We start from the raw sequence: 25,703 nt of genomic DNA, 5'->3' as shown, positions 1-25,703 counted from the left end.
AGGTGCAGTACTCAGCAGAGCTGAGCACCAGACAAGCTCCGGAGACAGCTCCTTGCCCTGAGGCCCCCGGCTTGGCTGTGTGCGCGTGGGACACCAACTGGTCCCACCGAGCAGTGATGGCATGGTGACCGGTGCTGCCGAGCATCGATGGTGTGACACCTCAATTGTTAACCATGTTTAGGCTCAGGGACAGCTGTCAGCTGCCTGGTATGTCATTCTTCCTGTCCCTCCTCTGGGGCAATGGGGTTCCATCTCTCCCCAAGAGGCAGGGTGGGGGCTGAGGGGTGCAGGATAGTCCCCAGGTCATGCTACAGAGGCCACCCTGAGAACCATTCTTCCGACATGATGGGTGGTAGGGTTCCCACACTGCCCACATGGGACACCGAAGTGAAATGACCTGACCAGGTGTCATGAGGCAGGCCAGTGCCCACACCTGGCTTCCAGATACCACCTGCCCCTGTTCCCTCCGAGTCCTGGGCTGCCTGGCTGTGCTGCGGCCCCCTTGTCAGTCCTCTGGCCTGTGTAGCAGCTCCAGCCACACTCATGGCCTTGACCTCTCACGAATTCTCCGCATTCTGCCCTGACCCCCCTCTCAACTCCCCCACCATAGCCTGACAACCCCCACTCCCCCAGCTGGCTAGCTGCCCCTGCCACGTCTCCCATTCCCCGCTGCTCAGAGCTGCCTGAGCCCGAATTCCTCCACTTCCCTCCCTCTGCAGAGCAGGGACCCTGACTCAGCTGAGGCCCAGTCCCCTTACGTGGCTGCCTTCACAGCCTGCTAGTCTGTCTGTCTGCCAAGATATTCCACCTCAAATCTGTCTTGGTCTTGCTGTCCCCCTGACCCCCAGAATGCAAACCTCATGCCATGATCTCCTCTTTGCCACACTTATTAATGGTTCCTTCTTGCTGCCCAAACAGATTTAACATCTTAGCTTCCCCGCTATGTGGCTCAGTCGGTTGAGCCTCCAACCCTTGATTTTGGTTCAGGTCGTGATCTCAAGCCCCTCAGTGGGCTCTGAGCTGAGCATGGAGCCTGCTTGAGATTCTCTCTCGTTCCCTCCCTTCCCCCCACCCCCACTGCTCGGACACACACCCCCCCTCAAAAAATAAAATAAAATCTTTAAAAATCTTGGCCTCCCCTCTCACCTCATCTCCATCTCCCTCCCATGGCATCTTTTTTTTTTTTTTAAAGATTTTATTTCTTCATTTGACAGACATAGATCACAAGTAGGCAGAGAGGCAGGCAGAGAGAGAGAGGGGAGGAAGGAGGCTCCCCGCTGAGCAGAGAGCCCGATGCGGGGCTCGATCCCAGGACCCTAGGATCATGACCTGAGCCGAAGGCAGAGGCTTTAACCCACTGAGCCACCCAGGCGCCCCGTCCTCCCATGGCATCTTACATGCCAAACATACTGAGCTATGGGACAACAGTGTCTCCCTTCACTCTCTATACTTCCAGACTCAGTTCCCCCTTCCTCCAGGAAGCCCTCCTTGGCTTCACAGAGGTGGCATAGGAGCGTATCATCCTTATAACATTTGTCCTGAGGTTTGACTAAAACAAGGTTTTTTGTTGAGTAAATGAAGCAATTACTAAAAAAGATAAATTGTGGATGAAAAGAAATATTTGATTTATTACATTAAATGGAATACATGTTTATTGTAGGAAATAATAAGGAAAATTCAGACAATAGAAAATAAATATTATGTCCCATACTGTGACCAAGCATAAAACCTGTGACAATTTTGTTTTACTCCCCTCTGACCTTTTACATATGGATGTTTTTGAACATAGTCTCATTTGCATATTTGGAAATACTGCATGTTTATTCTCTTTTTCAAGGGAAGAAATAAGCTCAACTTTTGTATCAAATGCTCTGAGAAATGTAATGGTCACAGAACACAGCACAAAGGACATTCCGTCATGTCCTTATTTTCCTATTGCTGGACACAAAGGTTGTTCACAGGGTTTTGTGTTTGTTTACAGTCGTGAATAACATTGCAGCAAATGTCTTTATGGGTAAATACTTTCTCATACTTAAATTAACTTCCTCAAGTCAGAATATTACATGAGCAAACACAGATGTGAGAAGCATAAACATGGGTGAGGATCCTGAGACTTGTTCCCATATTGCTTTCCTGAAAAGCCTTCTTCGTTTACCCTAACCCCCCCCCCTGTGGTCTGGAAGTGGCTTCCTCCCCACTGGGTCAAATGCTGTGATCATTCTTCGCCTTTGTGAGTTTGGCAGCTATGAACTGGTAGCTCTTTGATGCTTTGGTTTTTGAAGTTCTTTCCCTAATTGTCAAAGCATGTCTTGAAGTGTTAGGTTTTTTGCTTTTGTTTTGATGATTTGCAGATTATTTATTTACCTTTCCGTAGCCCAGGCCAATGTTTTTTCTCGTTGAGATTGCCCAGGCAGATTCTTGACAAACCTAAGAGTGGTTCTCGGCTGGGCTTCTCCTGTAAGATGTTCGAGTTCTCACGGCAAGCTGAGCAGATGAAGGAGAGCCGAAGGGTGGGGTTAAGTAGGATGGAAATGATGGCTTCATCTGGGGTAAATGCTTACACACGCCTCTCTTTCCAAATAACATTGTCTCATGGAACACAACTGGCTGTTCCCGCACACTGTTCCCTGAGAAACAGCTTCTGATGAGCAGAGGCCCACCACGACGCTTCATTCCCACCCCCGTGTGAGGTATGTTCACCTAGCACAGTGTCCCACATCGCTGCCCCCAGAATCCGCCTGAGTCAGCATCTGGCAGGAGACCAGGGGAGTCTGGATGAGAGAGAGAGCACCAAATCCTTCAACATAGCCCAGCTGGGAGGAGCAGGTTTTCTGTGCTTTTGGACATCTGACAAAGGGTGGTGGATGGTTACAATTCTAAAAGGGAAAAAATAATGCATCCTCTAAGGATGATTTGTCAACTGGGTTTTTTTCACAGAGAGGAAAAAGTCTGAAATGTCCCAGATGCAGCTATTTGCTGTCGCTATAAACACAGCTGGGGGCCAAAAGCAGTATTGTTCAAGTGGAGGTCACTCTGTTCTAGGAAGTGTGCGCCCTGACACGTTGGTGCGTCTGCTTAGCCATGGGGCCTTAGACAGGTCACTTGTCAAGACTGGAATAATGACATCTCCTGTTCAGAGCAGTGACCAGGCCAGATGGTGCTTGGAGGCCCCTCCCAGCTGTGGTTTTAATAGATGGGAAAAAACATCTGTCTGAAGGTAGCCAAGGACAGGGTGGGAGAGAGTCAGGACCATGGATAGCCCTGCACCTTTTGACTACTCTACTCAACCCCAAGCCTCAGTTTCCACCATGATGCCACGGGAACAATTACACTGAGCTTTCAGGCCCGCCGAGGCTTCAGAGAGCTCAAACACAATGCCTACGTGAGCCTGGGCCCCGTGTCCAGGGGCTTGTGCAGCAGTGATCACACAGACTCTGCACGCCTGGGTTCTGATTGGCCTCCACCTGCCTATCAGCCCCGGGACCTCCCCAAGCCACTTGCCCTGCGCTTTGGTTTCCTCATCCTGAGTTGGACAGGGGAGCTTTTCTCTAGCCTAATGGGGCAAGGTTTCCCTTGAGAGTCCAGCAGAGGGGGTGACACAGCACGGTGAGAGGGTGCAAGCATGTTCACAGATGGGGAGGATGGCCCCAAGTCCGCACCTTTGCATGTCCCATTCCATCCCACCCTCTTGTTTTCTCTGAAGAGACCTACAGTATTTTCAGATAGCATATGGAAGCAATAGTCCCTGGCATCCAAAATGGGTCTAAGATTCTGAATCAAGGCAACCCCTCCAGTTCGTTTGGCAGTGCTCACTCTCCCACCAGTATCTACTGTCCCAAGTGCTGAGCGATGAGCTCGTGTGGGCTTGCTGGCCAGCCGTGGGCCCCTGCCACAGCCTGCACTGCACACACATCCTACCAGCGCTGGTGGGTAGGTACAAATCTGAGAGCCAGGGGCTTACCACGCTAGGTAAGTCTCTGAAACACTTAATCCCAGTCTATGGAAACACATCTAGGCAGAGCCCATGCTCCCACAAAAGCTCATTTGTCACATGTCAGAAACCCGGGACAGGATGGCTCAGTTGGTGAAGTGTCTCCCTTCGGCCCAGGTCATGATCCCAGAGTCCTGGAATCCAGCCCCAGGTCAGGCTCCCTACTCAGCAGGGAGCCTGCTTCTTCCTCTGACTCTCCCCCCTCTCGTGATCTCTCTCTCTCTCAAATAAATAAAATCTTGAAAGAAATAAAGAGAGGAAGGAAGGAAGGAAGGAAGGGGAAAAGAGAGGAGAGGAAAGGAAAAGAAACGAAAGGGAAGGGAAGGGGGAAGGAAGGAAGGAAAGGAAGGAGGAAAGGAAAGGAGGGAGGGAGGGAGGAAGAGAAGGAAGGAAGGAAAAGAAAGAAACTGGTCAGACACATAGGTTGGACACTTTCCAAACAGAAGTGAACCATTACAGTGACAAACTGTGTGTAGAGTCTTTTATATTCTAGCAACAACTAAAGAGAAATGTAGTAAGAAGAGATGAGGGCACACAGGAAGCAAGGACTTCCCTGGGGTGCAGGGGCGTCTCCCAGCAGTGCACTGGCTGCACACTCCTCCTGCTCCCAGCTCGCACGGCCCCCATGGGAGAAGCTGGCCAGGAGCTGGGGCCCACGACCAGCACCTTGGTCTAGTCGGTACCTTACTGGCTGTGTATGCCTGTGTGCATGCGTGTCTGTGTGCACTTGTGTCTGTGCAAACGTGCCTGTGCGCGCACATGCCTGGGTGTGTGCACGTGGTTGTGTGTCGCTGGTTTTTCTTCTGAAGTATCTTCAACCACCTAAGTAAATTCTATTTCAGTGACATAATTGACGAGTCTGACAATGTATTTCCTAGCACTTTTCCGCTGTTCAGCAGGTGGGAAGGAGAACTCCCTCTCACTCTGAGATCTGCATCTTTTACTAAGTGATAGAAGCAATATGGTCGTGAGTCCTCACAGGGTCTAGAATTCTGTGGACACACACAGCTGGCCGTCTCAGCCTTGGGACCCTCCGTCGGGATGGGCCCACATTACAGAGAAGGGGCCAACATCGTTGATTTCTTGTTAGAAACTTGTTAGTGATTTTTTTTATTTTATTTTATTTATTTATTTGTCAGAGAGAGTGAGCACAGGCAGACAGAGTGGCAGGCAGAGGCAGAGGGAGAAGCAGGCTCCCTGCTGAGCAAGGAGCCCTATGTGGGACTCGATACCAGGACGCTGGGATTATGACCTGAGCCAAAGACAGCTGCTTAACCAACTGAGCCACCCAGGCGTCCCTGTTAGTGACTTTTTAAATATAGTACACCACAAAATAGAGCTTCTTAAAACAAAGGTGGAACGCACGGTTCTTGTGCAAGAGAGACTTTTGTGGTCAATGAAAACTGAATATTTGAAAAATAAAAATTAGGTAAAATAAAAGATAAAAAATTCTTAGGTATCTGGTATTATATTAGTTGTTCAAAATGGAAAGCAGAGAATTTCCCGTACCCATGAAATACAAAGTGGGGCACCTGGCAGGTGTGGGACACCTGGCAGGTGTGGGACACTTGATCTCCGGGTCTTGAGTTTGAGCCCCATGTTGGGGGTAAAGTTTACTTGAGAAATAAATATTGACTTAAGTTTAGTTGTTCTAAATTTGGTTTATTATTCTGATTATTCTAAGAGAGTAACTATCATATAATGAAATAAAATCCTACAAATATCTAAAAATGGATATGTGTTTTTAAAATCTTTCCCTTAGCTTAGCGGTCTCAACAAAGAGCTATAGTATTTCCAATGTGATTCAGCTTGTCTTTTCAAGTATGTAATATTATACATAACCCACAAAATACTGACTTTCATTCTCTTTACTAAGTAGTTGCCGTGTTTTCCTAGAGCTTGATAGAATTCTGTTAGAATTTGGGAGATAGAAGGGTTCAAACTTTTTAGATTAGACAATAGACTTATCATTGCATGTATGTTCACTGTACAATACATTTAAAAAATTGAGCTTGTTTCTATATTAAATAAAACTTTGCCATGGATTAGGTTACTAACTAAATTCTTCAGCCAAGGGTTGGGCTCTCCTTTATTATAAACACTTAAATTTTTGTAAGTTGCTTTAGTAAAGAAAGAGAGAGAGAGAAAGAAAGAGGAAAGAAAGGAAGGAAGGAAGGAAGGGGAGGAGGAAGGAAGGGAGGGAGAGAGAGACTTGGGGATTCACTAAGTCTGGAGTCACCACCAGGAGGCAGAGTGGATTCACCTGTCACCAGTCAGTGAGCTGAGAAAGACAGTGTGGGTATGGCCCGTGGCTGGGTGCCACGTCCCGGACAGCTGGACAGACATCTAGGAGGCATTTGGTCTTCACCCATTCTCCAAGGGAAGGCCATCAGAGGTTTCACAAGAGAGCTTACCTTCTCCCCCAGCCAGGAGGCTCACTTCTCACTTCCTCAGAAGGCCCCACACCATGTCTCCCGTCGGCATTCCCCAAGCCTTGGCACCCTGTGGGCACACTTCTGTTTAATGTCATGGCACTTACCACAATTACAAGTAATTACGATTACGCAACATCCGTCTTCCCCCTGGAAGGTGTGAAGGCCTCTTGTCATTGTTCGTCCACAGTTGGCTTGGTACGTGACACGTGGTAGGCCCTGGATCCGTGTTTGTTGATTGAATGAATGAGTAAATGGGGGGATGGGCGGGGTGGCACTGGCAGCAATGTTGGGGGCGCTGTTTGCGGTAACTGGAATCACTCTGAGAAAACCCTCTGGGGCGTGACTGGAGTGAGGCAGTGGCCATGGGAGGACACCACAGTCATGCCGAAGCAGAAGCTGGCTGGCTGGGGAACTGAAGTGGGAAGTGGGGGAGCATGGTCTTTGAGAAGAGGGCCAACAGTAGGCTTGTGTGGGTGTCGAGGGCATCAAGGTTCTGTGTGTGCACCCCGAAAGGGAGAGTCCCTACAACAAGCCTGTAAGGTCGGTGCCATTATTGCTGCTACTTTACAATTGGGGGAAACTGAGGCACAGAGATAAAGCTTGCTTAGAAGGCGCTGGTTGGTCATGCCCCCATGGATGAGGAACTGCAGGAGAAAGTCTTGGAGAGAACAGGAGTTCTGCTTTGGATGTGTCAAGTTGGAGATGCCTTTGGCATAGGCAATGAGCAGGTGGACTGATGCTTGGAGAAGTCAGGAGTAGAAATACTGACCTGGTGCTCAGGACACTGAGGTCATGGTCAACATGGTGGGGTCAGGGGAGCCCAGGGAGCAAGAGGCATTACAGGAAATGCTCTGAAGACCACCCAGGAATCCAAAAATACCCACCTCCACCATGAGTTGGGGGCAAGGTTGTGAGTGTGGTTGTGTTCTCTTTCCTTTCTGTGGTGTTCAGTAATAGGTAATTAGTCAATAAAATGCAAAGATTACTATTCACTACTTGCAGGAGGGGTTGACAGTATCAGTGAAATGAGAGGTATGCACAAAGGCATGGATTTGCATTATGATCTTCTCTTTCAAAGCATGAAAAAAATTTGGTATCAATATTAAGTGTGTGATTTTTTTAAAATATTTATCCATTTCAGAGAGACCATGAGTGGGAGGGGCAGAGGATGACGGGGAGAGAATCTTAAGTAGACTCCGTGCCAAGCCTGGGAGCCCCATGCAGGACTCGATCCCACAGCCATGAGATCAGGACTCGAGCCAAAACCAAGAGCTGGCGGCTCAACAGACTGAGCCACCCAGTGTGTGATTTTTAAAAGCAAAATTAAACGAGACAAAGAACTGTATTTGACCTCTTAAAAGATCCAGTAAGACTCTTAACCTTGGGTCTCTGAATCCCCCAAGGGCCTTCAGTTAGATTTCAGTTGCATAGGAAGAAAGAACAGCATTACCTCCCATTTGAATACAGGCTGAGCACTTCGGTCCTATGGGAAGTGTATGCGACTTGGCCACCTGTAGAGATCCCAGGTGTTTGCTCCCACAACTGGGCGGTTGCCGGCAGCTGGGGAAAGTGCACGCCACAGGAACTCTTGTCACTGAATGCACTAATACAGGAGCCTGCCTCTGATGGCTGTTAAGTTCCAGCACCAACTTCCTCCCCAGCGCTGAGGCTGGGACTGGGGCTCAGCCTGCAGGGCACGCCGCAGAAAGAACCGCTCCTCCCTACCTGCTTCCTGTTTCTCTGCCTGTCTCCAGGCAACGGGGCCCGCAGGGTTCCGTTCTGTTTCCAGTGTTTTTCCGGCGCTCAGAAATCCCCGTCGTCGTCGTCAGGGAGCCCTGTCAGATTCTAAAACACCCAGGTCAGAGCTCTGGGTACCTACCCAGGCCTTTGGAGCAGGTAACCCAGCCCCGGCTGTCCCCAAGGTCATTGCCTCTGAGCCTCTGTACCTTCTGAGGTATCCAGCACATCTCCTGTATGTTACATTTGTATGTATGTATGTATTGTTACATCTGTATGTGTAACATCTCCTGTATGTTACACTGCTGTTACCAGGACTGGGGTAGGCTTCCCGAATGGACTCTGAAGGATACAATGTAGAACGAGTTAAAAATACATTTTAAGAATATGTTTTCAGAATAATCCATTTACTTCATAACTCAATATACTTTGCTTTAAGCATTTAAAAATATTATTCTGAAACTGGCCACAGGTCCCCAACAGTGTGCCAGAGGTGGTGTGTGATACAAAAGCAGCAATGAAGTGGGAGTGGTGACCTACCTCATTCCTTACAGTTTCTTTCATCAGATTTAAAAGCCTGGGGGAAAATAAAACAAAGGTTTTTTGTCTCCCTTTTTCCTTCCTTTCTTTCCCTGTAAAGTTATGGAATAAAATGAACTTGGTGTTATTTTTCCCCCTTTAAAAGTAGTATGTGCTCATCCAAAGATTATATATATATATATATATATATATATATATATATATTTACAAGGTAACCATTTCTAGGTGAGTGGCATCTGGTAGATGCACACTGTAACCATCACCACCGTCCATCCACAGAATATTTTCACCTTTCCAAATTGAAACTCTGTCCCAATTAAATAATTCTCTGTCTCCTTCCCCAAACTCCTGGAACCCACCATTCTTCTTTCTGTTTCCATGAATCTGATTAACATAAATGTTTATTATTGCCTGCTGCTTTCCCATGGTAAATGGCTTGAATGTGATACTTAAAGCAAACAGTATTTGCCTGATGCTTGCCTTTCTTTTTTTTTTTTTAATTAACATATAACGTATTATTTGCCCAGAGGTACAGGTCTGTGAATCATCAGGCTTACACATTTCACAGCACTCACCATATCACATACCCTCCCCAATGTCCATAACCCAGCAACCCTCAGTTTGTTTCCTGAGATTGAGTCTCTTATGGTTTGTCTCCCTCCCTATCCCACCCTGTTTCATTTTTTCCTTCCCTTCCCCCCACGGCCCCCTGCCCTGCCTCTCAAATTCCTCATATCAGAGAGATCATATGATAATCGTCTTTCTCTGATTGACTTATTTCGCTTATGATGCTTGCCTTTTTCTTTTCTTTTCTTTATTTTTTCTTTCTTTTTTTTTTAGTTAAATTAGCCGCTGTCCGCATAGAATGCCATCCTGCCAGTCCTAATTGTTTTGATTTTGCTGATGGTATCTGAAAATTCATGTAGGGTCATGATGACTTAAATCTTTTGACTTCCACAAACTGCAGCTGTAGAGAGAGTCATGGCAGGGAGATGACTTTAAGACAGATGTGTGCTGGTCACATACTTGGAAGAATTCTTCCACACAGATTTCCAGATCTTTTGTGTGGCCAATTTCATGTGAAATGGAGACTCCTGGAACTCACACTGTACTACTTCTGTTTTCAGGGGACAACTCCACACTGACATTGTTCCTCTTCCTCCTTTTGTGATACTGCCTAAACAGAGTAAATTGGAGGGTTTTTTAAAGCCATTTTTAAAAAATTGTGGTAAAATACACATAACAAAGTTTAGCATCTGAACCATTTTAAATTTCTTTCATACCGTTTGCAGCCATCACCACCATCCCTCTCTAGAACTTCCTCATCTGCCCCAAACTAAAACTCTGTCACCATGACACACGGACTCCTTGTCCTCCTCCCCCAGCCCCTGGTGCCCACCCTTCTGCTTCCTGTCTCCTTGAATTTCACAATTCTGGGGATCTCGTATAAGCGGAATCAGACAATATTTGTCCTTCCGTGTCTGGCTTCCTTCACTCTGCATAATGTTTTCAGGTTTCATCCACATGGTAGCAGGTGTCAGGATCTCCCTCCTTTTTCAGGTCTGATAATATTTCCATTGTGTGGGTGGACCAACTGCAGCAACCATCTGCTGAATGGACACTCGGGGTTACTTCCATTTATGAAGGAATGAATTTTTTTTATATTTAATATGAATTAATTAGAAATTTTAATGTGGATTCACACAAAGAGAACATGGGTGGTAAGGTCCCCTTTTCTCATTATATTATCTGATATTATTAAGCCAATGTGAAACATTTAGCACAGGCACCCTGGAAATGCTCCCCTGTGGCCACCAGGAGGCAGGCCTTGGAGTCGAATGACCCCTCCCCCTCCTTTTGTCCCAGGCCCCTGTTCTTCACCATCTACTCACCTTTGCCTTCTTCCAGAGATATCTCTTTATCTCTTCCAGAGATAAAGATAGTTCTATTCTGTTTTAGTCTAAATGTAGGACATATATTTTAGATAATCCTAGAATATTAGAGTTGAAATCTCTGAGTATTTCTATCTTTTTAATATTCTTAGTTGCAGATAATTTTTTCTTTTTCAAAAACCTGTACTTACTGTAGGAGACCCTCTTTACCCGAAAAGAGAAGTTCATGAGTTTCTCTTGCCTAATACCATTCTTTGGAGACACAGTCATACTGCCTTATCTAGCCTGCCAAGTTCAAGTCCAGCATCTAGATCAGAATCGCAGCTAGGAAGTGACCAGGCACCTCAAAGACAGTAACGGTGGCAAAGCTCAGGCCTCTTGTTCCGGGAGGGTAGCATGGTCACTCCTGTGAGAGCCCCCCGATGTCAGATTCCAGTTACTACGTGATTCTAAGGGTTGAACCAGCACTGGGGGTACATGCAGGCTGTGCCCTCTGAGCAGGAGATGGGCAGGCAGAGCCATGCGGGGCGGGGCAGGAAGGCTCATAGGGAGGGGCAGTTGGTCTGGGACAAAAGTTACTCCCACACCCCGTGGTAAATGGTGACTCCCACGTAAGATTTAGACTACATGCCCCTGGAATTATTTTGTAACACTTTGTATTACTAAGACCAAGAATCTGCCGTACCTTATGAACAATTACTCATTTGATTTTTTTCTTTAAGATTTTATTTATTTATTTGACAGAGAGATAGAGCACATGTAGGCAGAGAGGCAGGGAGAGGGAGAAGCAGGCTCTCCGCTGAGCAGGGAGCCTGATTCGGGGCTCGATCCCAGCACCCTGGGATCATGACCTGAGCCAAAGGCAGATGCTTAACCAACTGAGCCACCCAGGTGCCCCTCATTTGATGTTCATAAGGCCGTATAAAGTAAGTAACACCATTACTCCTATCTTACAGATGAGGACAGTGAGGCTTAGAGAGGGGCTGCATCACTGGCCCGAGGCCGGCAGGGAGTTTAGACAGAGGCAAAGCTTTCTCCCTAGGCCAGGCTGCCCATACAGACCTGAGCCTGGCATGGGCGTGTTCCTCCAAGGGACCTCGCCCTGCAGAAAGAAATTGTATTCGAACACCCACAGTAACAATTAATTTTCCACCCACTTCAGTGCTAGTCCTTCTCCAAGTTGCATTGCCTGTGTGTCTTTTTTTGGTCAAAATTAGATTCTAGATTCTAGCCTTTAGCCGAGAGTATCTTGCTCTGAGACATGTCATTTGCTTCCTTTCGGGTCCCTCGGCAGGTGACTGACAACAGATTCTCTGCTTACTTTATTGACAACTTTAATGCTATTTAAATTCCAAGAAGCTCAGAGTCCTGCCCTGTGTGATTGCGCACAAGTACTAACTGGGGAAGTCGCTGTGTCCTGCCTGTTTCGCTAAGTGTGGAGAACCCGTGTTAGGGTGAGACTAGTAGACCAGGGCCCCTGGAATGTTACTCGGATGGCCATTCTGATGTGCAAATGGGACAGAGAAATCTGCAGTGTCGCTCTGGAAAGGAGGTGGAATGTGTGTCCACTTGCAGATTATATGTACGCCTAATGCAAAAAATCAGTCTAAAACCAGGAGCTCAGTTTGCAATCATTTGTAATGACATTTTAAAAAAATAAATAAGTAAAACCCATAGAGGCCTCCCAGGTGGCTCAGTCAGTGAAGCGTCTGCCTTCAGCTCAGGTCATGATCTCAGGGTCCTGGGATCCAGCCCCACATCAGGCTCCCTGCTCAGCGGGGAGTCTGCTTCTCCCACTCCCTCTGCCTGCCTCTCTGCCTACTTGTGCTTTCTCTCTCTCTCTGTCGAATAAATAAATAAAATCTTAAAAAAAAAAAAAAAGACCCATAGCACTGCCATATCCCAATAATGATTTTTTTTTTCCTACTTAAGGCAAAAAGGTAAGATCCCATTCAAAGTGATATTTAGGACTAAAGAAATATGCAGGACCGATATGAACAAAACTATTACAATATACTGAAGGACATGTGAGATTTTTAAAATGGAGAGAGACATGCCTTGTTTCTGAATGAGAAAACCCAGTATTGTAAAGATGAGAATCCATCCCCAAATAATTCATAAACATAATGTCATACATCTAAAATTCCAGTTTAAGGGACAAGACTGGTTTTATGTTTGACAAGTGGACACTAAGGTTAATCTAGAAGAGTAAATTGCGGGGGTGCCTGGGTGGCTCTGTGGGTTAAGCCTCTGCCTTAGGCTCAGGTCATGATCCCAGGGTCATGGGATCGAGCCCCACATAGGGCTCTCTGCTCTGCAGGGAGCCTGCCTCCCCCTCTCTCTCTGCCTACTTGTGATCTCTGTCTGTCAAATAAATAAATAAAAAGTCTTTAGAAGAGTAAGTAGTGAGACTGTCAAGAAATTTTTGGAAAAGAATAATGAGGGCAGTTTTCAACTGTTTTGTAGCCTACAGGTTTCTTTATTCAAACACAATCCTATTTCCCTATTCAGATACATTCAGTGGGTCCTTTACTGCTTCCTGAATAAAGTTCAAGTTCCTTAACCTACTATAAAAAAGAACATTCTAACAATGTCTGAACGTACTCTTAAAAGCAATAAAATTCCCACAATGCTGTCACTTGAATGGAGCGGCTGTGTTGTTTATTCTGCATTTCCTTCCGGTCTTTGTCTATATGCATCCATTTCTACTTTGTCATATTCATGATATACTCGTCTAAGGATGAGAACACTAAAACCTGGCTTTGGGAAGAGCATTAAGGCAAAGCCAAAACGCAGGGCTCAAAGGGGGGCAGCTGCCTGACAGAGGGCCAAGGTCCCAGAGTGTCCCAGAAATGCTGAGTAAAGCTTTAAACCTAATCCAAGCTAATTCAGTGACCCAGACTCCCCATGGCTTTTCTAACCCCGTATGTGAACTGTAATTCCAGAGTCCCTCTGCTTGCAGGAAAAATAGTCTGTGGACTTTGGAAGAACAGACGGAATGTGCTGTAAGCTCTTGGTGGCCAGCCTGGGGTCCCACTGTGCCTTGCCGTCCTATAGGGGGGCTGCGTCCATCCCGTTTTACAGAGGATGCTGAAAGGGGTCACGGGAGTCCCTGAAACTGCAAACTAATGAGCAGCAGAGGGATTCCAGCCCGATTCTTCACCCCCTCCACTCTCCGCTTTGGAGACTGAGGGCTTTCTGCAGGAATGGCTGGGCCTCCGGGTGGGCTGTGCAGGCTGCTGGGGTCCCTCAGCCCTGACTCCTCGGCACTCACCCACCCGGATGGGCCAAGAAGCAAAACTCCATACTCTGACTTTCTTGCTTGCAAGGCTCTTACTTTAGTCTACTTCTACCATCACCGCCTTGGCCTTGGCCTTGCCATGCCCACACTGCGTCTGAAATCTCAGCTCCCAACTTCCCACCCTGTGGCCCCCACCTCCTGTCTCGCAACGCCTGGTGCTGACTTTCTCCCTGCTACAACCACTAGCTTTGCTTTTGAGTTCTCACTAAAAGAAAAAAAGAGGGGGCGCCTGGATGGCTCAGTGGGTTAAAGCCTCTGCCTTCAGCTTAGGTCATAATCCCAGGGTCCTGGGATTGAGCCCCGTGTCAGACTGTTTGCAGGCTATTTGTTTCTTCCTCTCTCTCTGCCTGCCTCTCTGCCTACTTGGGATCTCTGTCAAATAAATAAATAAAATCTTTAAAAAAAAAAAAAAAGAAAAGAAAAAAAGAGGACCACAGGTATCCGGCAACAGGTTGAAATAATTCTTCTTGCCACATTTCTGTGCACGGGTAGCTATGAATTGGAGCGTGGCTTATCTGTGTAAGTTAAGTCAGTGTTCTTGTACAGCGTGGGCACCTTTGATGAAGGTACAAGCCCCTCTAGACCTGGGCTTCTCCCCTGGGGGCATTTTGCCGCCCAGGGGACATTTGGCAATATCTGGAGACATTCTGGGTTGTCACAAGCAGGGTGGAAAGGCCAAGGACACTGCTAAACTTCCGTGACAGATGTCCCAGCAAAGAATGATTTGGCCCAAAATGTCCTTAGTATAGGGGTTAAGAAACCCAGCTCCCTTATTGACATTAGAGTCTCCTCATAAAGTCTGATCCCACATTTGATACCGGATGCCTCCATGGAAGTGGGAACGAGAGGAGGGTGCTTCAATATAATCTGAGTAGCTAAAATCAAACCTCCTGGTCAGAAGAAGCATTTCGAAAGCCTCCAGTGGGCTCAGAGAACCACGCCTTACCCTTGTTGAAAGGCGGGTCAAAGCCGGCCCACAAGATGTTGGGTATAAAGATGCCTTTAATTGACCTCTTTGCTGGTACTCGGAGATGACGTGGTCAGGAGTGGCTATTTGATCTCCAGTCATTCCAGAATTTCCACTCTTGTGCCCAACATGCCTCTCCAGACTGCTGGTCTTTGCTGTTCCTCCAACTTCCCTTGAATTTCATCTAAAATTCTCACTTTTCAAAGGTAAGACTTCTTGATTCTATGTTAAAGTCTTCTGTAAAGATACACAGTTCATACAAATTGATGATGAAGAAGTTGCTCATAATTTGGTACTTCCCTGGAGGCTAACAGCTGATGACTTACTGTGGCCCTGTATTTCGGGGCCTCGGGTACAGAGGGGAACAGCCTTACAGCAGGCTGTGGGCTTGTGTTTCTAGTGCCATGCTGAAGGGTGTTACTAGTTTCAATTTTTCTTAGATGATTTTAGGGATGCTGTTGCAGGAATTTCCGTACTTTGGGGGTGGAAGGTGGTGATGTTCTCATCTGTTCTTAAGTCAGGTCATCTTCAAGTCAAATGGCTTATTAGCAGGAGTTGCCTAATTTTTAAACCTTTGAATTCATCTCACCTGCCCTTAAATTTCCCTGTTTGCTGTGGGTACCATTTAAATTTGCATCAAAAAATCCTATGTTCCCCACACTTCTTTTCTGTGAATGACATTTGTTAATCACACCTGTAGCCTGATTTCTGGAGGGTAAAAATTTGCTCCGTGGCTCTGACTGTAAGGAACATTCTATCTTTTCTGGAATGTCAAACTCATAGGCAAGAGGACTAAAGCCCAAACCAAATAAATGAGTGAGAACCTAGAAAAAACATTGCTTCCATTTATTTAATCACCATTTTCTGTTCCTAAGTATATATTGAAGCATTTGGTTTATTTCTTATTGGTGGGGTGTTCTGTTAGCTAGGGAACACAGTTCTGCAGAGTAAAGCCTACTTTTCCATGTCACTATTTATTCTGAGCAAAAACATTTTAAATGGACTATTCAGAGAGTACATAAAGATACATCTTTTTGGGGATGCCTGGGTGACTCAGTGGGTTAAGCGTCTGGCCTTCGGCTCAGGTCATGATCTCAGGGTCCTGGGATCGAGCCCTGCATCGGGCTCTCTGCTCAGTGAGGAGCCTATTTCCTCTCTCTGTGCCTGCCTCTCTGCCTACTTGTGATCTCTCTCTCTCTGTCACATAAATAAATAAAATCTTTAAAAATTAAAAAAAGAAAAATACATCTTTTTCTTTGTTTTGGAGTTAACTTAGGGGATTTTTCACAACTTATTCCTACATGACTGAGGAAGTAGATTTTAGTTGTTTCATTTTCCATATGTTTAGAGAATAATGAGTTGATATTTGTGGTGTGTTGTGCTCACCAAAAACACAACTGGTTTTCCTAAGAGGTACTCCAGTGCAGATGGATGTGGCTGTTTCCTTGGTTATAACATATGGCAGGTGTTTCTGTGATCTCTCAGGTCCTTGGTCTGGCCTCAGATCACTTGTTCTGAGTGATGGCATGGAAAAACGGATACATTTTTCCCCCCAGGGTTGCTATGGACTTAGGCCTGGACACTTGGAGATGAACTTAATTCCAGAGTATAATAAATTAGAAATTATGTCCAGTGTGGATCAGATTTTACCCTGTAACAGCATTGTTGGGCTTTCTGGAGCTCCGTGGAAGGGCTCTGTGCTCGGAGAATATAAACAGCCTCACCCCGGTGGGGCCCCAGGAGCTCCGTGCCAGGCCCATCAGCTTCGGCTCCTCCTACCCTCGCTCCTCCCTCAGCTCCGTGGTCCACGGTCCTTGTGGTCCTCTCAGCTCCATTCAGCTCAGAATCAGGGCCCAAACCCCAATTCCATACACGTCCCACCCCCACCTCTTGGGCACCAGAGTCTCTCAGACCCGTCCCCACCCCTACCCCAATTTCCCCCACTTTCTTTTGGCTCCTAACTTTCAGCCTCCAAAGTCCCTCCCATCCTTAAAAAGAGACAAATGAATGTATCCCCTTAATCGGACCTTCCCCCAATCCCGCCTTCTGAACTAGGCTTCCATCTGCCATTTCTTTTTCTTTTCTTTTTTTTTTTTTTAAAGATTTTTATTTATTTATTTGATAGACAGAGATCACAAGTAGGGAGAGAGGCAGGCAGAGAGAGAGGGGGAAGCAGGCTCCCCGCCGAGCAGAGAGCCCGATGCGGGACCCGATCTCATGACCCTGAGATCATGACCTGAGCTGAAGGCAGAGGCTTAACCCACTGAGCCACCCAGGCGTCCCCCATCTGCCATTTCTTACACATGCCCAAACTGCTGAAAGTGTTTAATTGTAGAATTTTAACAACGGCGTGCCCATGTTTTTCTAGTCGCAAGTTAAAAGTTTCCTCGACCCTCTTCTCTTCCCTCCATCTGCCTTATGTAACATGGATGTTTATCTGGGAAGCCCGTGAACACCGGGGAAGCCTTCTGGGGAAGCTGGTGAATGGTGGCTTTGGGGAGACGCCCTTTGTCTGTTTCTCTGCCCCCCTCCCCACCCCATTGTCTGTCTCGGCTTATTGCTGACACACTTCTCACTTCTACATGTAGGAGCCCCATGTTTCTCCCCTCATCTCTTTCCTTATCTGTGCATGCTCCCACGTTCTCAGCACTTTCACCCAGCTCTCCGTCCGATGACGCAGCCCTGCCTGCTGGTCACCTCCTTAGGGCTTTCTGTCACCACTTCCGGGGGAGTCCGACCAAAACTCAAACTCGCCACCTTCCTTAGAAAATCTAAATGGTTTGAAAGAAGTCTGGTGAATTGCTGAGTAAGTAGGTAGTTATTAAAAAAAAAAAAAAAATTCCTGGGGCACCCTTCAGCTCAGGTCATGACCCCAGGGTCCTAGGATAGAGCCGCATTGCCCCAGGGTGGGGGTGGGGGTTGGTTCCTGCTCAGCCGGGAGCCTGCTTCTCCCTCTGCCTTCCCCTGCTGGTGCTCACTCTGTCTCTCCCCCCCACCTCTCAAATAAATAAATAAAATCTTTTTTAAAAATTCCAAAAGACACTCCATTTTCCAGAGAGAGTTTCTATTCCCAAATGCTACAAAAATATAAAATGCTTAAGATCGGTGAGAGTTAACGATAACCTCCCAAAGTCCTCCATTTTCTCAGGAGAATCATCCACGAAGCCATCTATCATTTAGGAAGCGCCTCCCCCTCCTCCCCCCCCAGGTCCAAGATGCGAACACCCTCCCATTCTGGAAGGGTCCACTCCTAGTGGAGGGGAGGGTGAGTGCCGCATCACAGGCAGCTGAGAGAATGAAGGATGTGGTTCTTTCTCATCCAGCACAGGCGAGCGCCTGGTAAACAGTAGCTGTATATATACATACATACATAAGCATTAGAGAGAGAGAGATAGAGAAAGCGTGTGAGTCAGGCGGGAGGGGGCAGAGGGAGAGGGAGAAAGAGAATCCCAAGCAGCTTCCATGCCCAGCCAGAGCACAATGCAGGGCTCCATCTCATGACCCTCAGATCATGACCTGGGATGAAACCAAGATCCAACGCTAACCGCCTGAGCCACCGTGGGCCCAAGCAGGAAACTAGCTCAGTCTGCTTTTCAGCTACTCATGCCGCAGGCGATTCTGTCCACAGGAGGCCGTCCGGGCCATGAGCTATGTTCACTGCTGCATGGGGTGCAGCTTTCTCTGTTGATGCCAGGCGGGGTCTGGCCCTCCTCTAGATGTCCCTGACCAGTGCCTTAAGTCTTCTTGGCAGAGCTGGCTAGCACATCGATCTGGGTGTGCATGTGGCTTTGTGGGCATCCCTGGAGGGGAAGATGGGTTTACCCATACAGGCTAAGGCTGGGGGACCACGGAGGGCATCCACCTAGTCTGTCTGTTGACTGTCTCTTCAGTCAAGACCCCTGAGTGGTGGCTGGAAGCAGGGACAAGGCTGTACACAGGATCCTAAGGTCTCAGACTTGCAGTGGGGACTTGGGTTAGTGAGCCCAGCCTCACTCTTTCAACTTGGGCCTGCAGACAAGTTACACGACCTTCATGGGCCTCTGTGTATAAAGTGCTTTGTAAGTGGAAAGGGGCTGCACAGGACTGAGTCATCATCTCATGAAACAGCTTTTTAACATGAGGCGTTCTGTGATATTAGTCAAAAGGATCCATATAAAGTTAAAAAATAATAATAATAAACTCATTGTTTGTAGGAGTATTTGGAGTTGTTTATTTTGTTGTAATCAATATGAATAGTGATTCATGTTCATGGAAAACAACAGTTACGGGTGTGACTTAGAAAAATGGCTTGGTGTCTGTCATTTGACCAAAGGGGAGGCTGAGAGTGCCTCCCCCACCCCCACCGTCTGCCCTCTGCTCTCTGCTGGGATCCCAGGAAGGGTTTGTCTCTGTGGTTCTAGCACTTCGAACCAAACCACAGGAGGAGGCGAAGCTCGAATCCAGCAACAGGCCAACACCATGGAGATGAGTAAACCAAGCTTGGGTGTGGTCTCGCTGGTTAAATGTTCTGGCATGCTGGTTAGCTATGATTCTGAGGTTCCTAGAACTAAGTGAGACAGCTCTATTTACCCTTGGTTTTCTCAGGGGTCCCTGAAGAAATTAAGTCCCTGCGTATAATCTTATTGTACATCGGAGAACTGCTTCTTTTAGATGTTGGACATTTAGCTTTTGTCGAGAGGGCACAGAGGATCCCAAGCTTGGTGGCTTCTAGGAACGCCTAGGACAATGCCCAGCTTGCACAAAACCCACAGCGCTTCCTCTGTACAGAGCTCCCGGGCCTGGCAGCTGGGAAGGGGCAGGAAACTCATAGTCGACCAGTTACAAGGAGCACCCTGACCAACAGGGGGTAGAACTGGGAAAGTGAACCAGTGGTCTTAACCTCACAGCTCCTCATATAAGGACCCCGGGGGAGCACTGGCCCCGGCTAGGCAGAGGGCTGTCCTGTTCCTGAGCACCCCACCCCATGCCACTCAGCCCTCTCCAAGACACCCTGGGGTTATCCTGCTAACCTTCCTGAGGATGGAAACCTCGGGCTTCCTAAGTCCTCCTTCTCACCTGACACTCTCAGGCAGGTTTATTTCTGTCTTCTTCAAGAGAAAGGGTTTCTACTACTGTGCCAAGCTGTCTTTCGAGCTGTGAGCACAGGGAAAATGTGTCTTGGAGTGTGTCCCATTCTAAGGCACGTCACTTTTCACAGCCGCACCCATCTTTGATGTCTTCGTGAACTTTCCAAAAACAAGTTTGTAGGTTCCAGTTACTAATTAATCATCCCTCATAAGTGGCCTTGCTATGAGTTTAAAAAAAAAAAAAAAAAAGCCTGTTTGCAGAGGGGTCTTCATTGAGGGGTCCTTTCCGTTAGAGACCCATGTATCATCAAAATTAACAGATGGCAACTACATAGACCCTTTACACGTTTTTCTTGGGCCCCCGGATCTATATGATAACACCAAGAAGCAGGATTCAGGGCTCTTCTTATGATAGACTTTGACACTTGCCTGTGGCTGGGAAGGGTTCTGAGGCTTGGCCATTTCACAGGGCCGACTGGACTGAGACATACTCAGGCGCAGCATCTTTCCATCTGGAAGGATGTTAGAACAGCAGGTTTCTCTAATGGGCTACCATTTTGTGGAATAAGAAATCTCCTGGGCACTATTATTATATTATTGCTGGTATCGTTAGTTTGTTCCTAGGACTAAAAGCAGTCAGCTAGCTGCTTCTTACTCCCTGATGGTGTCTTGCCACCCACAGCTTCTGCAGCCAGCCCTTCCCGAGGTTTCTCTGGTCACTGCGTTTCTCAGCCACTTGAACCGGTCATTGCCCCACTTCCTTCCCACTGTAGGGGAGGAGGATAGGAGAGCCTGGGAGCCTTGGATGGGGACTCTGGCGACGAAGGGAAAAGAGTGGCTGGCCAGCAGTGTTGGCCTCCATTTCTAGCAGGCCTGCTCAGTGGGGTCTGCGCATGGGTGCCCGTGCTCCTCCCCTATACCCGGAGGCGCTACGCAGGGGCACTCTCGTTACCACTGACATGTTTCACATGAAGCTTGAGACACAGGGCTAAGCAACCGGCTCTAGATAGATCCCACAGAGTGCCAGAACCAGGAATTGAACCAGGTGCTTTTATTTTTTTTTTAAGATTTTATTTATTGGGGTTCCTGGAGGGCTGTCAGTTGAGCTTCCTGTCTGTAACTCGGTCATTATCCCAGAGTCCTGGGATCAGTTCCCACATCAGGCTCCCTGCTCAGTGGGGAGTCTGCTTCTTTCTCTTCCTCTGCCTGCTGCTCCCCTTGCTTCTGCTCTGTTAAATAAATAAAATCTTAAAAAAAAAAAGATTTTATTTATTTATTTGAGGTGGGGGTTGGGAGTGGGGAAGCAGATGGAGAAGGACAAGCAGACTCCCTGCTGAGTGCAGAGCCCACTGCTGGGCTAGATCCCAGGACCCCGAGATCCGGACCCAAGCTGAAATCAAGAGTCAGATGCTTTACCCACTGAGCCACGCAGGGGCCCCCGAACCAGGTGCTTTAATTCCAGAGCCCATTTAACTCCTTCCCTGTGTGGTTTAATGAAACTGATACATAGAGACAGGATGATGGCCTGGGGTTTGGGGAGAATGTAGATGCCTTCTAGCAAATGAAGCCTGTTCCCTGTGTCCTGCTCTGGAAGATGTGGTTACAGGGTTTAGGATGGCTAGTAGCTCAGAATTTGCCTACCTAGACTGGAATATTCAAACTGAAGTCTCAAAGAAGGCTATTTTATTGTCTGTCATTCTCATCTGTGAAGTTACTACTAAAATTATTATTGCTTTCCATGATAAATTCCGTAAGTTCTGTTCTTCTTTATGCAGAAGAGTTTAAAATTATCTTCTCCAGTGAATTTAACTTCCAAGAATTAAGAATTGTAACACACTAACATATTTAAAAAGAGGTATAGCAAGAAAACAGGTATTAAAAGGTAAGCATTTCAATCTCTTTGAAAGTTATTTTGGCAAACCTAACGATGCTATCCGTCAAAGCTTGGAAGGCTCGGCGTGTGTTCACCTTAAAGCCTGGTGAATTCCTCCCACGGGGGTCACTCCAGACATCTACTTGGCATCTCTATTCTGTGGCCCCTACTCTCTCAACTAGGTCCGGTCCTCCTATCTGCCCGCCCACCCTCTGAGTTAACCCCTTCCTTTAGGAGCGCCCTCCTCCGAAGTCTGGTGCTCGGGGCGCCGCGTCCACAGTGGGAAGGTCTGTGCGCACAAGTCTTGCGCTAACAGGCTGGCGAGAATTGGATTAGGGTGGCAGAGTAGGGAAATTGGGGTACTGCAACATTGAAATGTGAATCGGTGGTCTCGCAGGGTTTTCTGGAGCCGCCTTTGCAGAGAATTAGGCCAAGCGATTCTGTTGAAAGTTGGGGTTTTGAGGCGGGGAGGTGGTCTTTCTGAGAAGGAGCTTCTGGGTAAGAGGGCAAAGTCAAGACAGGGGAGGAGGAGGGCGCGCTGTCAGGCTGCAGGCACCGCAGGCACAGGGCCCGGCCAGGACGGGTTAGTGTTCGATAAAAATCGGCCCCAGACTGGCAAGGTCTGGAAACGTGGCGTTGCTCTGCCCGTTGGATTTTTGAAGAAGGAGGTACGCGTGTCCTGCGGCTGGAGGAGGCGCGGGCTGGGGGGGCCGGTGCCGGTCCCCGCGCGGGGGCGACTCCGCTCCTCCCGGCTCGGCCCCTGCCTCGCACCGTCCTCGCGACCGCGCCCGGGACGCGCAGCCCCCCGGATCCACGCCGAACCGCTGGCACCCCGGCTCTTTGCTGCTCCGGCTTCCTGAGCGGGAGGCGGGCGCGGGCGGCGCAGTTTTAGGGTTCTGGAAGCCGGCCCTTCTCCGGGTGACGCGTTAACGGGGTACCCCCGCCGGCAGGTGCTGCTGTGCTCGGGCGGAGGTTGCGGCAACGCAGAAGCTCAGTTTGGCCCGAGTTCGGTGGACGTTGCGGGGCGATAGCCGCGGGGAGCTGGGCACCGACGGGCCGGGGGCGGGGTCCGGGCGGCAGTTCGCCCCGCCCCCGCGCAGGCCCCGCCCCAGAGGACTTACCGCGGCGCAGACTCGCACAGGCCCCTCCCCAAGCAGACTCCTGCCCCGCGTGGGCTGCTCCCGCGAGCCCCCTCTCCCAGAGGCCCCTCAACTTGCCCTTCCCCAACTTTGGGCTCGCAGCCGAGGCAGGGTTGTGGGCGGGGCCGGCTGTGGTCTTTTCTTTCCCCTCCCTTCCCCCCACCTCCGCCTTTCCGGTGTCTGCGGGGGGGGGGGGTGGTTGGGCGGTGATTGATAACCGCGCAGCTGGAGCTCGGGGCGGTCCGGACGGGGCGCACCGGATTGGGAGAGAGCGCGAGGTGGGTGGAGGGGGAGAACCCCCGGGGGCGGGGCGCGCGGGCGGCTGGGTGGGGGACCCCGGGGGGCGGAACGCTGAAGAGGCGGCCCTGGCTCCTCGGCCCCCGGGTGTCCCCGCCCCCGGCCCCTCCCGCCCCAGCCACCTGCGCCCCGCCCCGGCCGCGCCCGAGCCTGCTCTGGGAAGGGCGAGTTCTCGTTGGGACGCGCGCTGTGTCTCCGGGAACAGTAATCCCGCCACTCCGGGCATGCGGCGGCGCTGAGAGCCTGCCGGCCCGCGGATCCCACGACTCTAGCGAGTCTCTTCCCCGGTTGTTCGAGAAGGCGGACTGATCGCTGGGCAGGATGACCAACCCCGCGGCCACGCAGAACAAGGAAATAGACTGTCTGAGCCCAGAGGCTCAGAGACTGGTAAGAGGAAAACACGTTGTCGAAACTTTCGCTTTGCTCCTGGTTGCTGTTCTGAGGCCCCGGGGCAGTGGGCACCTTCCGCCGCTGCCCTCTGTGCCTGGGGAAGTGCGGGGTGGGCCCCGCCTGGCCCGCACTTCCTGCAGTGAACGTCCCCACGCGAGGATGCGCGGGCGGGAGCCGGCTCTGCTGTCTGTGCGTTCGCGGCCCCGTGTGCGCGGTCCTCCCTGCGCGCCGGAAAACTCGTTGTCGCGGACCGAGCCTCCCCTTGCCGGGACCGAAAGAAACTCGGTCGCTCCCCTGCCCCTGCAGTGGCGGCTGGGACGGGCTCAGCCTTAGCCGGCGCGTGGTCAAGAGTTTCCGTCGCAGCTGCTAGTTTGGTGTTTTACAATGTACGGCCCCTGAGAACTGGTGCCCGAAGCCGGTGACCTCACCCTAAGGCTGGTACCACCAGTGGCCGGGGTAGTTTGGAGTACTTACCCTGCTTTGGATTTTAGGACTAGTGGGGCTGAGCCCGATTGCTCCAAATACCTCCAGGGTCCCGGGTCACCAAATCCACCTTGGCTGGTCTCCTGGGGTCTCCAGGGCTTGGCAGGATCCTCCATGAGTGGGATTTTGCAATTATCCAGCTCAGTACCCACCCAGGACTGGGACCACGCATGTGGGGATAGTTGGACATTGAAACTGGACAGGGGGTAAGGTGGGGAAGGTTTGTAATTACCCATTTTCGGGCAGCTTGTGATTGACTGCGGATGGAAATATATAAAGACAAAAGGGTGCACTTTGAAAAAGAACCACGAGGTCAGTACTGCACAGAGACCCTATGGAGATTTTCACTTCACCCAGTTTTTTTTGGAAGCCTTGATAAAAGTGTGAGCTGGTCACAATCACTCCTTCATCAGGCAGAAATTAATCATCCACTGGGTATTTGCGGGGGATCCAAGATAAATAAGACTGCCCTGACCTTGGGGAGCTTCCTGGTAAATGCTAGGGAGAAGCATAGAAATACACTTTGATGAATGAATCCACGCTTGAAGGTTGCTTTCCTTGCTGGGTACTGTCAGGTGGATATTTTTAATGTCTGAGTTGGTGTGCTTCCTCTGTAGCCTCGTTTAAAGTTCCTGCCCTGAGCCAGACCTTTGGAGCTGGTTCCTACCCCTTCACCTGGCTGGTGTCTAGGGGCCTGGGAGCCTACAGAGACATCTGTGCATCACCAGCAGGGAAGGGCCCTCAGAAGAAGGAAGGACGAGGAGCTTGCTGGGAGATGCTGGTGTTCTGCAGAGTCGCCCAGGCAAACCATAGATGGCAAGAGCAGGGTGCTGTTAGCCCTGGGCAGGAGTCGAGCTCCGAGGGACCAAGAGCTGGGCAGGGAGCCCTTGATGGAAGAAAGAGTAAACATGGAGAATCAGGATGTGGGGATGGGAGGGACAGGCCATCAGAGGAATGAGGAGAAGTAACGTGGGCTCTCCGTGGCACTGGCTGCCAGGTTCCATTAACCCTTATCTGTGGATTGGATCTGGTTTGAGAAGCGTTCTTCATAGAGGTGTTGTGGGGATAAATCACAGGAGAGTCTGGACTGGGCTTTGATTGAGGTGCCCCACTGTACCCCCAATTCGAGGACCCAGTAAACTCTGAAAACTGAAAATTGTTTTTGTTTTGTTGTTGTTGTTTTTTTAAGTTTGTGGCTGAATTCATTTGGCGGGAAGGCCTGCCCTGGCTGATGGGAGGCTGTTTTCCATCTGTGTTTCTCTCATTGTGAATACTCACACATTTCTCTGCAGCCTGGGAATGTCTTGGTTGAGGGCTGTTACTCTGGTGATTACAGACTCGAGGGCCTATGCAACTTATCATCCTTCTAAAACCCAAAAATGTTGAATTCTGAAACCTGTTTGGCCCCAGGGGTTTCCAAGAAGAAATTGTGAACCTATAGTTCTGGGGTTTTTTTTGTTTTGTTTTGTTTTGTTTTTAAAGATTTTATTTATTTATCAGACAGAGATCACAAGCAGGCAGAGAGAGAGGAAGGGAAGCAGGCTGCCCGCTGAGCGGAGAGCCTGATGCGGGGCTCCATCCCAGGACCCTGA

The 25,703-nt window shown here is 49.1% G+C and overlaps 1 protein-coding gene across 17 annotated transcripts in view; it reads left to right on the top strand.

Moving 5' to 3' along the window:
- Positions 1-25,703, top strand: part of LRRFIP1 (LRR binding FLII interacting protein 1) — a 140,950-nt gene that overhangs the window by 37,579 nt on the left and 77,668 nt on the right. For 2 of the 17 annotated variants that reach the window (XM_080799072.1, XM_080799071.1), the window contains exon 1: positions 23,375-23,625. The exons of 11 other annotated variants lie outside the window; for them this stretch is intronic. In XM_080799072.1, the coding sequence (XP_080655198.1) occupies positions 23,560-23,625 (66 nt within the window). In that variant the 5' untranslated portion in view covers positions 23,375-23,559. Of the gene's footprint in view, positions 1-23,269; positions 23,626-25,703 lie in introns of those variants that run through there. 4 more of the 17 variants (XM_080799062.1, XM_080799064.1, XM_080799074.1 and 1 more) reach the window with 3 other exon arrangements.

This window comes from Martes martes, assembly GCF_963455335.1.
Source record: "Martes martes genome assembly, chromosome: 3".
Classification (NCBI taxonomy): domain Eukaryota; kingdom Metazoa; phylum Chordata; class Mammalia; order Carnivora; family Mustelidae; genus Martes; species Martes martes.
This window is presented reverse-complemented; position numbering and strand designations above follow the sequence as displayed.